Below are 14352 nucleotides of genomic sequence, written 5' to 3' on the forward strand. Positions count from 1 at the left end.
GGATAGAGGAGATTAGCGATGGGATTATAGAAAATGCGTTTTAAGCTGATTTCTAGGAAAGTCGGTTTTATCTACATTTTTATGAATAATCAGTTTATGAAAAACTATGTTTGGCAGGAAAGTAGATAGCCCCGTGACTCGTTAATCTTTGCTCGCCACTTTCCCCAAATTGGCCGTCATTGCTTATCCATTGAAGTACGTATATGCAGCTACTCCCCTCGAGTTCCTCCTCGGCCCTCTCTGCTTCCTCCTCCTTCCTTTGCTCGCTGACATCGCTGCTCCATCCCTCTCGGCCCTAGATGAATCAGGGCCTAGACGCCGATTGCTGCTCCTCTCTCCTCCATTGAAGGCTTCACCAAGGGGACGCCGCTGAAGTGCGGACGACGGCAACGACTTCCACTCTACGGCTCGCCGTGCGCAGCCGCCGCTTCCCCTAGAGACTCAGGAGTTCGCGCTCGGCGGCGACCACTTGCTCTACACAACACGGCACATGCGAACGGCGGCAGCGGCCGCTTCCCCTCGACGACTCAGGCGTTCGCGCACGGCGGCAGCCGCTTTTACTCGACGCCTCGGCGTGCATGCACGACAGCGGCCGCTTCCCTTCAACGAGTTGCTGCGCGTGAACGACGGTGGCCGCTCCCGCTCGACCAGGCCGACGGTAGAGCGCTTGTGCTCAAAGTCAATCGGCGTGCATGCCGGCTGGTGGCTTTGAATGAGTTTCAGGTGCGGTAAGGCACAAACCGTGCTGATGAATTTGATGCGGAAGGAGAAATCAGTTGCCGTGAGTTTCTACAATCGTGTTTTTACATAAACAACTATTAGTCGTTTTTCAGAAAATGCATATTACTGGTTTTGTGGAAACTGAATCCTACTTGTCCATGTTTTTCGTGCGGAATCCAAACAAGGTTGCATGAATGCCTCTAAGTGGTTGTTTGGATAGAGGAGATTAGCGATGGGATTGTAGAAAATGCGTTTTAAGCTGATTTCTAGGAAAGTCGGTTTTATCTACGTTTTTATGAATAATCAGTTTATGAAAAACTATGTTTGGCAGGAAAGTAGATAGCCCCGTGACTCGTTAATCTTTGCTCGCCACTTTCCCCAAATTGGCCGTCATTGCTTATCCATTGAAGTACGTATATGCAGCTGCTCCCCTCGAGTTCCTCCTCGGCTCTCTCTGCTTCCTCCTCCTTCCTTTGCTCGCTGACATCGCTGCTCCATCCTTCTCGGCCCTAGATGAATCAGGGCCTAGACGCCGATTGCTGCTCCTCTCTCCTCCATTGAAGGCTTCACCAAGGGGACGCCGCTGAAGTGCGGACGACGACAACGACTTCCACTCAACGGCTCGCCGTGCGCAGCCGCCGCTTCCCCTAGAGATTCAGGAGTTCGCGCTCGGCGGCGACCACTTGCTCTACACAACACGGGCACATGCGAACGGCGGCAGCGGCCGCTTCCCCTCGACGACTGAGGCGTTCGCGCACGGCGGCGGCCGCTTTTACTCGACGCCTCGGCGTGCGTGCACGACGGCGGCCGCTTCCCTTCAACGAGTTGCCGCGCGTGAACGACGGCGGCCGCTCCCGCTCGATCAGGCCGACGGTAGAGCGCTTGTGGTCAAAGTCAATAGGCGTGCATGCCGACTGGTGGGTTTGAATGAGTTTTAGGTGCGGTAAGGCACAAACCGTGCTGATGAATTTGATGCGGAATGAGAAATCAGTTGCCGTGAGTTTCTACAATCGTATTTTCACAGAAACAACTATTAGTCGTTTTTCAGAAAACGCATATTACTGGTTTTGTGGAAACTGAATCCTACTTATCCATGTTTTTCGTGCGGAATCCAAACAAGGTTTAAGTTTGTTACACGGTTATGTGAGTCGACGGAAAATCAGTTCTGCTAATACACCGTATCCAAACGAGGCCTAAACGGCGTTAAAGGCCCCGGATAGGGAATGGGCTTCATATTCGATGATATACATCATACACACGCTATATACACGAATGTTTTTGCCAAAATAATCGGTTTTCATCTGAATACTCATGAGTTATGCTGGGCCCGCCCCTGCATATCATATAAGTTACTACATAAACTGCCGTGTTTTATCAAAAACAATTCAACATTGCTCGACCACAATTCAATTGAAATACATCTTTTTCTACAATGTTTGAAAGATTTAAGCACCACCGGTCGATGTTTTCCGAACTTACTACGTATTTCTTTTTGTGTACGTATACATATATACCCCAATTACGACTTATTCCATTGTAGCATTAATGGGTGCTTACATGTCCATAAGGGCGAACGATTTACGAGGCAAAGGTGACAACAGGCCCGGCGACGTTGTTGCCGCGGAACTTGGAGACGGCGCAATCCGTGGAGAAAAGACTTGACGATAGGTACTTTGGCGCGCCGCCCATGATGGGCATCTTGGCGCTGATGTCCACCTTGCTGACATACTCCGGCTGGTAGGTCTGGCCGAGCAGGCCGTCAACGTTCTTGGTGAGGGAATGGAACTTGAAGCCGAGGTCGAGGTGCACGAGGCTGTCGCTCCCGGTCTTGCCGTAGTTGTGGATCCGGGAGTCCTCCTCGGTGATCGGCACCGCGTTGACCGAGATGCCGAACACGCCGTCGAGCTCCACCATGACAGCGTTCACCGTGTCGATGCGCGTGACGGACAAGGCGGGCAGGGCCTTGGAGACCCACCGGGTGTTCTTGACGGTCTCCACGTCGACGGCCTCGCCGTCCAGCATGACGTGGATGTGGTCCTCCTCCTCGTCCCAGACGTCGGCCTTGCGAGCGCCGACGTAGAGGCGGTGCTGGCCGAAGCTGACGCCGATGGCCTGGATCCACGTGAAGTTGCGCCTTATGGCAGGGTTGTGGTTGCCGATGAAGTGGGCGTTGATGTGGAGGGCCTCGTCGGAGACGATGCAGAAGTCCTGGTCCTTCTTGCCGTGGAAGTAGAAGGTGTTGCCGTCCCCGCCGGTGAAGCGAGGGTCTCCGCACGAGCTACCCGGAACGAGATCACACACTAATTGTACATGCAACGCGTTAGCATCTAAACTGACGGGATGGATCTCATCCTCAAGATCAACTAGCTAATGCTAATACTCCCGACGATGTAGATATATCCGTTTGAGCGACAAGTAATATGCATCGGGGTGAATAACAGAGTTGAGCAGGCCGGCGTGGAACAACTTACCGCAGAATGCCATGCAGTATTTGCAGTAGGCGAGGCACTTGTTGGGGCATCGGCTTGGGCAGGACACGACGCAGGGCTTTCCTCGCCTCTCGTGGCAGGTGACCGCGTACAGGCGCTTGGTGCTGTTTTTGGGGATGGTGATGGTCTGGAACGTCGCCTTGGGCGGGAGCTTGATGGGCTGACCAGTCTGCGACGTTTGCGCCGAGGCCACGCTGCACGCCAGCGCGAGCGCCACCAGGAGGCAGCATCCTGCCACCAGCAGCTGACCCATGCCGCCGCGCCGCGCCATTGCCACGGCGATGGAGCTGGTGAAGAGCTACCTTCTTCGATCAAGTGTGTGTTTGTAGCCGGCCTTCGATGGTTGTGGTGTGCGTTTGTGTGGCGCCTAGCGGGGGATTCTTATGGGAGATGGAAGTGGCGTGGTAACTTTAGCCGGGGAGCTTAATTGGAGGCGAAGTGGCTTACTTGCGAAGTGGCGTAGGGGGGGACAAAGTGACGCTGTGACCATACATGCTTGCTGTTGCTGAAATTAAGCAAGGGTCGTCGGCTCGACTTGGGGTTACACAAGCTACCTGCTCGGATCCAGCTTTGGCGCGCATGCACGGCATGATGGCAGCTCCGTTGCTTCGTGTGCTTTGACCAGCGCAAAGTCTACATTCCGGAAGTGTATCAAGAACGTGATAGCTGAGCTACACTGCTGCTTTCTCCGGAAAGATTTGGACCAAAGTTACACATCCACCCAAGGATCCAGCTAGCATGCATGGTGGTCGGTCAGCTCAACCGGAAATCTAGATATCACCGGCACCAGATTATCACTTCCGTCACCGGAAGTCCCACCCGGCGAAGGAACTCGATCGGCCGCCCGCATGCATCAATGGCCAAGGTCAACTATAACATTCCTCCATCAGAACACAAGACTTACGCGACTCAACATGTAATTGAGTACATGGTTAGGAGGACTCTGATATCCACAGTCCACCAGAGTTCAAATTCTAATTTAGAGGAGCGCTTGAAGACATTGCGCCACCAAAGGGATCCAGAGGAGCGAGCAGTCGAGCGTCACGATTCAGGCACTCCGTCGAGCATGTGGTTAGCGTCGGAGCAGCAAGGCTGCTGGTGTTGATGGCGACGACTCCGTGGTCTGCACCACGCACCACAGGGGAAGCGAGCTTGGGGGAGACGCCGGTGAGGGTCCCCTCAGGCATTAGGCCCTGAACTCCATGGCCGACATAGCCGTCAAGCTCCTCAACAGCCCTAGCCGCATTCTTCACAATTTCCTCCTCCTTTATCCGAGCAAGGGACACTGCTTTGGTGATGCTGGACGGCGATTGTGACTGCACGGCTGCTTGAATATCCGCGCGCAAGCCCTCGACGTACTGGTGTACGAAGCACTTGATGCTTATGGTGGAGTTGAGACCCAGCACACGATGTACTCATTCCCAGAAAGCCGTCGTGTACTCAGCCGTGGTTGCAGTCTGCTTGAGCTCCAGCAGCGGGCACAAGTGCACGTTATACTCCAACGACACATCCTGGATGTCGAGGAGGCAGTCGTGCTCATAGACACACCAGCCATGCAAGGCGAGAGCTCGCGCCGCCCCGACTCTTGATCGAAGCTGAACCACTTCCTCCACATGATGGATTATCTGGAACACGAAGACCTTCACCACACCATACCCGGCAAACACCTATTGTAGGGTCTCCTCAGTGACTGAGTAGTACACATGGTGTACCGTGTACGGTGACGTGGAGAACGCCACCAGTGAACACCTCTGGTTGGCTGGACATTTCGTCGAACATATGGTAGGCAGGAAGTGGGTGGTGATTTTTTGCCGGCTCTGAATACCATATTGTCACGACCCAAACATTGGATAAGGGACGGACACTCAGATCAGTACCAATATCGAGTACAAATTAAGGGATACAAAGGGGAATTTGGGGTGAGGATCAGCAGTAGAGGGATGAGATACAAGTAGCAGAAGGGTGAGGAACGGGAGCAGGAGGATGAGAAGGTTCAGACTTTTCAATCAGTTCGATGCCCTCCTCATGTGCTCTCCCGACTGCATATGTAGCTTGCTACCTCTTGAGCACTGCGTTGGATTTCCCCGAAGAGGAAGGGATGATGCAGCAAAGTAGCGTAAGTATTTCCCTCAGTTTTGGAGAACCCAGGTATCAATCCAATAGGAGGCTACGCTCGAGTCCCTCGTACCTACACAAAAACAATAGCTCAACGCAACCAATGCGCTTAGGGGTTGTCAATCCCTTCACGGTCACTTACGAAAGTGAGATCTGATAGAGATAATAAATAATATTTTTTTGGTATTTTTGGTATAGAGATGCAAAGTAAATAAAGTAAAAGCAAAGCAATAGTAAAGTGATGGAGATTGATATGATGAGAAAGAGACCCGGGGGCCATAGGTTTCACTAGTGGCTTCTCTCAAGAGCATAAGTATTCTACGGTGGGTGAACAAATTATTGTTGAGCAATTGACAGAATTGAGCATAGTTATGAGAATATCTAGGTATGATCGTGTATATAGGCATCACGTCCGAGACAAGTAGACCGAAATGATTCTGCATCTACTACTATTACTCCACTCATCGACTGCTATCCAGTATGCATCTAGAGTATTAAGTTAAAAACAGAGTAACGCCTTAAGCAAGATGACATGATGTAGAGGGATAGTTTCATGCAATATGATAAAAACCCATCTTGTTATCCTCGATGGCAACAATACAATACGTGCCTTGCTGCCCCATTTGTCACTGGGAAAGGACACCGCAAGATTGAACCCAAAGCTAAGCACTTCTCCCATGGCAAGAACAACCAATCTAGTAGGCCAAACCAAACTAATAATTCGAAGAGACTTGCAAAGATAACCAATCATACATAAAAGAATTCAGAGAAGATTCAAATATTATTCATAGATACACTTGATCATAAACCCACAATTCATCGGTCTCAACAAATACACCGCAAAAAGAAGATTACATCGAATAGATCTCCACGAGAGAGGGGGAGGACATTGTATTGAGATCCAAAAAGAGAGAAGAAGCCATCTAGCTACTAGCTATGGACCCGTAGGTCTGAAGTAAACTACTCACACTTCATCGGAGGGGCTTGGATGATGATGTAGAAGCCCTCCGTGATCGATGCCTCCTCCGGCGGAGCTCCGGAACAGGCCCTAAGATGGGATCTCATGGATACAAAAAGTTGCGACGGTGGAATTAGGTTTTTGGCTCCGTCCCCGATCGTTTGGAGGTACGTGGATATATATAGGAGGAAGAAGTACGTCGGTGGAGCTTCAAGGGGCCCATGAGGCAAGGGGGCGCGCCCTAGGAGGGGGCGTCCCCTACACTCGTGAGCACCTCATAGCTTTCTTGACGGAGGGTCCAAGTCTCTTGGATCTTATCTGATGAGAAAATCACGTTTCTGAAGGTTTCATTCCGTTTGGACTCTGTTTGATATTCCTTTTCTTCGAAACCCTAAAACAGGCAAAAAACAACAATTCTGGGCTGGGCCTCCGGTTAATAGGTTAGTCCCAAAAATAATATAAAAGTGGAAAATAAAGCCCAATAATGTCTAAAACAGTAGATAATATAGCATGGAGCAATCAAAAATTATAGATACGTTGGAGACGTATCAAGCATCCCCAAGCTTAATTCCTGCTCGTCCACGAGTAGGTAAATGATAAAAACAAAATTTTTGATGCGGAGTGCTACTTGGCATAATTTCAATGTAAATCTTCTTAATTGTGGTATGAATATTCAGATTCGAAAGATTCAAGACAAAAGTTCATATTGATATAAAAATAATAATACTTCAAGCATACTAACAAAGCAATTATGTCTTCTCAAAATATCATGGCCAAAGAAAGCTATCCCTACAAAATCATATAGTCTGGCTATGCTCTATCTTCACCACACAAATTATTTAAATCATGCACAACCCCGATGACAAGCCAAGCAATTGTTTCATACTTTTGACATTTTCAAAACTTTTTCGATCTTCACGCAATACATGAGCGTGAGCCATGGATATAGCACTATAGGTGGAATAGAATGATGGTTGTGGAGAAGACAAAAAGGGAGAAGATAGTCTCACATCAACCAGACGTATCAACGGGCTATGGAGATGCCCATCAATGGATATCAATGTGAGTGAGTAGGGATTGCCATGCAACGGATGCACTAGAGCTATAAGTATATGAAAGCTCAAAAGAAACTAAGTGGGTGTGCATCCAACTCGCTTGCTCACGAAGACCTAGGGCATTTTGAGGAATCCCATCATTGGAATATACAAGCCAAGTTCTATAATGAAAAATTCCCAATAGTATATGAAAGTGACATAATGAGAGACTCTCTATCATGAAGATCATGGTGCTACTTTGAAACACAAGTGTGGTAAAAGGATAGTAACATTGTCCCTTCTCTCTTTTTCTCTCATTTTTTTATTTGGGCTTTTCTCCTTTTTTATGGCCTCTTCTCTTTTTTTTCGTCCGGAGTCTCATCCCAACTTGTGGGGGAATTATAGTCTCCATCATCCGTTCATCACCGGGACAACGCTCTAATAATGATGATCATCACACTTTATTTACTTACAACTCATGAATTACAACTCGATTCTTAGAACAATATATGACTCTATATGAATGCCTCCGGCGGTGTACCGGGATGTGCAATGAATCAAGAGTGACATGTATGAAAGAATTATGAACGGTGGCTTTGCCACAAATACGATGTCAACTACATGATCATGCTAGCAATATGAAAATGATGGAGCGTGTCATAATGAACGGAACGGTGCAAAGTTGTATGGCAATATATCTTGGAATGGCTATGGAAATGCCATGATAGGTAGGTATGGTGGCTGTTTTGAGGAAGGTATTTGGTGAGTGTATGATATCAGCGAAAAGTGCACGGTATTAGAGAGGCTAGCAATGGTGGAAGGAAGGAAAGTGTGTATAATCTATGAACTCAACATTAGTCATAAAGAACTCATATACTTATTGCAAAAATCTAGAAGTTATCAAAGCAAAGTATTACGTGCATACTCCTAGGGGCATAGATTGGTAGGAAAAGACCATCGCTCGTCCCCGACCGCCACTCATAAGGAAGACAATCAATAAATAAATCATGCTCCGACTTCATCACATAACGGTTCACCATACGTGCATGCTACGGGAATCACAAACTTTAACACAAGAATTTCTCAAATTCACAACTACTCAACTAGCATGACTCTAATATCACCATCCTCATAACTCAAAACAATTATCAAGCATCAATTTCTTCTTAGTATTCAACACACTCATACGAAAGTTTTATTATTAATCTTGCATACCAAGCATTTTAGGATTTTGAGAAAATTACCATGCTATTAAGACTCTCAAAATAATCTAAGTGAAGCATGAGAGATCAATAGTTTTTATAACACAAATCCACCACCGTGCTCTAAAAGATATAAATGAAGCACTAGAGCAAAACTATAAAGCTCAAAAGATATAAGTGAAGTACATAGAGTTTTCTATCAAATTCCAAATCATGTATGGCTCTCTCAAATGGTGTGTACATCAAGGATGATTGTGGTAAACTAATAATCAAAGACACAAATCATAAAATACGCTCCAAGCAAAACACATATCATGTGGTGAATAAAAATATAGCTCCAAGTAAAGTTACCGATATAAGTAGACGAAAGAGGGGATGCCTTCCGGGGCATCCCCAAGCTTTGGCTTTTAGGTGTCCTTATATTATCTTGGGGGTTCCATGGGCATCCCCAAGCTTAGGCTCTTGCCACTCCTTGTTCCATAATCCATCAAATCTTTACCCAAAACTCGAAAACTTCACAACACAAAACATAAGGTAGAAAACTCGTGAGCTCCGTTAGCGAAAGAAAACAAAAGACCACTTAAAGGTACTGTAATGAACTCATTCTTTATTTATATTGGTGTTAAACCTACTGTATTCCAACTTCTCTATGGATTATAAACTATTTTACTAGCCATAGATTCATCAAAATAAGCAAACAACACACGAAAAACAGAATCTGTTAAAAACAGAACAGTCTGTAGTAATCTATAGCTAGCGCAAGATCTGGAACCCCAAAAATTCTAAAATAAATTTCTGGACGTGAGGACGTTATCTATTAATCATATGCAAAAAGAATTAACTAAATAGAACTTTCCAATTAAAAATGACAGCAGTTCTTGTGAGCGCTAAAGTTTCTGTTTTTTACAGCAAGTTCAACAAGACTTTCCCCAAGTCTTCCCAACGGTTCTACTTGGCACAAACACTAATTAAACACAAAAAACACAACCAAAATAGAGGCTAGATAATTTATTTATTTATTTCTAAACAGGAGCAAAAAGAAAGGAATAAATATAAAATTGGGTTGCCTCCCAACAAGCGCTATCGTTTAACGCCCCTAGCTAGGCATAACAAGCAAGAATAGATCTAGGTATTGCTATCTTTGGTAGGCAATCCATAAGTGGCTCTGATGATAGATTCATATGGTAATTTTATTTTCTTTCTAGGGAAGTGTTCCATGCCCTTTTTTAATGGAAATTGAAATCTAATATTCCCTTCTTTCATATCAATAATTGCACCAACCGTTCTAAGAAAAGGTCTATCAAGAATAATAGGGCAAGAAGGACTACAATCTATATCAAGAACGATAAAATCTACGGGCACATAATTCCTATTAGCAACAATAAGAACATCATTAATTCTTCCCATAGGTTTCTTAATAGTGGAATCCGCAAGATGCAAGTTTAGATAGCAATCATCAAAATCACGGAAATCTAGTAAATCACACAAAGTTTTGGGAATAGTAGAGACACTAGCACCCAAATCACACAAAGGATAAAACTCATAATTTTTAAATTTAATTTTAATAGTTGGTTCCCACTCATCATAAAGTTTCCTAGGGATAGAAACTTCCAATTCAAGTTTTTCTTCATAAGATTGCATCAAGACATCAATGATATGTTTAGTAAACGCTTTATTTTGACTATAAGCGTGAGGAGATTTTAGCACGGATTGCAACAAGGAAATACAATCAATCAAAGAGCAATTTTCATAGTTAAATTCCTTTAAATCCATAATAGTGGGTTTAGCAACATCTAGGGTTTTAATTTCTTCAATCCCACTTTTATCAAATTTAGCATCAAGATCAACAAATTCTGAATTCTTAGAACGCCTTCTAGGTAAAGGTGGATCATATTCAGTCCCATCATTATCAAGATTCATACTGCAAAACAAAGATTTAATAGGGGACACATCAATAACTTTTAGATCTTCATCATTATTTTCATAGGAACTAGAAGACCACGCTTTTATAAAGGCATCTTTCTTAGCATGCATCCTAGCGGTTCTTTCTTTGCACTCGTGAATGGAAATTCTCATGGCTTTGAGAGACTCATTGATATCATGCTTAGGTGGAATAGATCTAAGTTTCAAAGAATCAAGATCAAGAGCAATTCTATCAACGTTCCTAGCCAAATCATCAATCTTAAGTAATTTTTCTTCAATGCATTAAAATTCTTTTGCGAAGAATAAATTCTTTAATATTAGATTCAAAATCAGAGGGCATTGTAGGAATTACCATAATTATTAGAGGGATTACTAGGGTAAGGCCTAGGATTAAAATTTCCTCTATACGCGTTGTTACCAAAATTGTTCCTACCAACAAAATTCACATCCATATGTTCATTATTATTCTCAATCAAAGTAGACAAGGGAACATCATTAGGATCAGAAGAAACACTCTTATTAGCAAATAATTTCATAAGTTCATCCATCTTTCCACTCAAAACATTAATTTCTTCTATCGCATGCACCTTTTTAGTAGATCTTTCAGTATGCCATTGAGAATAATTAATCATAATATTATCTAGGAGTTTAGTGGCTTCTCCTAAAGTGATTTCCATAAAAGTGCCTCCCGCAGCCGAATCTAAAAGATTTCTAGAAGCAAAATTCAATCCGGCATAAAATTTTTGTATAATCATCCACAAATTCAAACCATGAGTAGGGCAATTACGTATCATTAATTTCATTCTCTCCCAAGCTTGTGCAACATGTTCATGATCAAGTTGTTTAAAATTCATAATATCGTTTCTAAGAGAGATGATCTTAGCGGGAGGAAAATACTTAGAGATAAAAGCATCTTTGCACTTGTTCCATGAATCAATACTATTTTTAGGCAAAGATGAAAACCAAGCTTTAGCACGATCTCTAAGCGAAAAAGGAAATAGCTTCAATTTAACAATATCATTATCGACATTTTTTTTCTTTTGCATGTCACACAAATCAACGAAGCTATTAAGATGTGTAGTGGCATCTTCACTAGGAAGGCCGGAGAACAGATCTTTCATGAAAAGATTCAACAAAGCAGTATTAATTTCACAAGATTCAGCATCGGTAAGAGGAGCAATCGGAGTGCTAAGGAAATCATTATTATTAGTATTGGTGAAGTCACACAATTTAGTATTATCTTGAGCCATCGCGACAAACAAGCAATCCAACACACGAGCAAACAAGAGCAAACGGGCAAAATAGGCAAATAGAGAGGGAGGATAGAGAGAGAGGGCGAATAAAACGGCAAGGGTGAAGTGGGGGAGAGGAAAACGAGAGGCAAATAGAAAATAATGTAATGCGGGAGATAGGGATTGTGATGGGTACTTGGTATGTTGACTTTTGCACAGACTCCCCGGCAACGGCCCCAGAAATTCTTCTTGCTACCTCTTGAGCACTGCGTTGGATTTCCCCGAAGAGGAAGGGATGATGTAGCAAAGTAGCGTAAGTATTTCCCTTAGTTTTTGAGAACCAAGGTACCAATCCAGTAGGAAGCTACGCTCGAGTCCCTCGTACCTACACAAAAACAATAGCTCAACGCAACCAATGCGCTTAGGGGTTGTCAATCCCTTCACGGCCACTTACGAAAGTGAGATCTGATAGAGATTGAGGGAGTCCTAGATTAGGGGGTGTCCGGATGGCCGGACTATACCTTCGGCCGGACTCCTGGACTATGACGATACAAGATTGAAGACTTTGTCCCGTGTCCGGAAGGGACTTTCCTTGGCATGGAAGGTAAGCTTGGCGATACGGATATGTAGATCTCCTAGCATTGTAAGCGACTCTGTGTAACCCTAGCCCTCTCCGGTGTCTATATAAACCGGAGAGTTTTAGTCCGTAGGACGACCAACAATCATACCATAGGCTAGCTTCTAGGGTTTAACCTCTCTGATCTCGTGGTAGATCTACTCTTGTACTACCCATATCATCAATATTAATCAAGCAGGACGTAGGGTTTTACCTCCATCAAGAGGGCCCGAACCTGGGTAAAACATTGTGTCCCCTGCCTCCTGTTACCATCCGACCTAGACGCACAGTTCGGGACCCCCTACCCGAGATCCGCCGGTTTTGACACCGACATTGGTGCTTTCATTGAGAGTTCCTCTGTGTCGTCACTTTTAGGCCCGATGGCTTCTCCGATCATCAACAGCGATGCGATCCAGGGTGAGACTTTTCTCCTGGGACAGATCTTCGTATTCGGCGGCTTTGCACTGCGGGCCAATTCGCTTGGTCATCTGGAGCAGATCGAAAGCTATGCCCCTGGCCATCAGGTCAGATTTGGAAGTTTGAACTACACGGCCGACATCCGCGGAGACTTGATCTTCGACGGATTCGAGCCACTGTCGAGCGCGCCGCACTGTCACGATGGGCATGATTTAGCTCTGCCGCCGAACAGTGCCCTGGAGGCCGCACCTGTGTCCGCTCCGACCCCTAGCTCGGAGCCAATCGCACCAATCGAGGATGGGTGGTTAGACACCGCCTCGGGGGCTACAATCTCTACGTCGATCGAGCCGCACACCAGCCCTATTCTCTGCGAAGCCCGTGACTCCAAGGAGCCGGACTCCTCTCCAGACTCCGAGCCCTCCGCGCCCCGACCGATTGAACCCGATTGGGCGCCGATCATGGAGTTCACCGCCGCGGACATCTTTCAGCACTCGCCCTTCGGCGATATTCTGAATTCACTAAAGTCTCTCTATTTATCAGGAGAGCCCTGGCTGGACTATGGTCAACAAGGTTGGGATGCGGAAGATGAAGAAATTCAAAGCCCACCCACCATCCACTTCGTAGCCACTGTCGATAATTTAAACGACGTGCTCGACTTCGACTCTGAAGACATCGATGGTATGGACGACGATGTAGGAGATGAACATGAACCAACGCCTATGAGGCACTGGACAGCCACCTCATCTCATGATGTATACATGGTGGACACACCCAAAGGAAGCGACGATAAGGAACACGGGGATGCAACGAGGGATCGTTCACTCAAAAAGCAATCAAAGCGGCGACGTAAGCGCCGCTCCAAGCCCCGCCTCGATAGAGACAGCAGCCATACAGACCCAGCCCTAGAGCAGGACGAGCCGGCGGACGACGAAGATGGCTTCGAGCAAGTGTCCGAATAGGGAAACTTGGATAAACAAACCGAACACCCCGTCCCCGGCAAAAACAACAGTCCGGAAGACCTTACGCCGGATAAACTCATGGAGCAGAAGAACCTTCACAAAAGGCTTGTCGCCACTGCGCATAGCCTGAAAAAGCAGAAGAAGAAGCTCAAAACTGTGGAAGATGCACTCAGAATCAGATGGAGCAAAGTACGCAACACCGCAAACAAATATGCCGGCATCGCCGCACAAAAAGCTATCCAAAGCGAAAGCTACTACCTGAATTTGACGAGGAGGCCTTAGAGCCCCCGTAGTCAAAAAATAGGAAAGCCATCCGGTCGGATGGACGACCGCATGGCCAGCATGGAGCGGCAAGCGGCGCCGCACACAAGCCGGGACGCGATCCACCAAAGGATCCGCATCAAAAAGACGGCCCAGCCAGATCTATATACGGGCCAAGAAAGCAAGCTCTAGTAAGCAATGCAACACAACAAATATCCGAACATCACGGCACACCCAAATACAGGGGTGCCGCACACCCCCTATGTTTCACCGATGAGGTGCTGGACCATGAATTTCCAGTGGGATTCAAGCCCGTAAACATAGAGGCATATGATGGAACAACAGACCCTAGGGTCTGGATCGAGGATTATATCCTCCACATACACATGGCCAGAGGAGATGACCTCCACGCCATAAAATACTTAC

The 14352-nt window shown here is 45.9% G+C and overlaps 1 protein-coding gene across 1 annotated transcript; it reads right to left on the reverse strand.

Moving 5' to 3' along the window:
* Positions 1–2090: 2090 nt before the first annotated feature.
* Positions 2091–3553, reverse strand: LOC119269146. Its single transcript, XM_037550914.1, has 2 exons — positions 3192–3553; positions 2091–3020 (listed from the first exon to the last, which is right to left on the reverse strand). The coding sequence occupies exons 1-2, from the start codon at positions 3478–3480 to the stop codon at positions 2299–2301; spliced, it is 1011 nt and encodes a 336-aa protein (XP_037406811.1). The 5' UTR covers positions 3481–3553; the 3' UTR covers positions 2091–2298.
* Between the last annotated feature and the right edge of the window lie 10799 nt (positions 3554–14352).

The sequence above is a fragment of the Triticum dicoccoides genome, chromosome 3A (assembly GCF_002162155.2).
Source record: "Triticum dicoccoides isolate Atlit2015 ecotype Zavitan chromosome 3A, WEW_v2.0, whole genome shotgun sequence".
NCBI classification, from domain to species: domain Eukaryota; kingdom Viridiplantae; phylum Streptophyta; class Magnoliopsida; order Poales; family Poaceae; genus Triticum; species Triticum dicoccoides.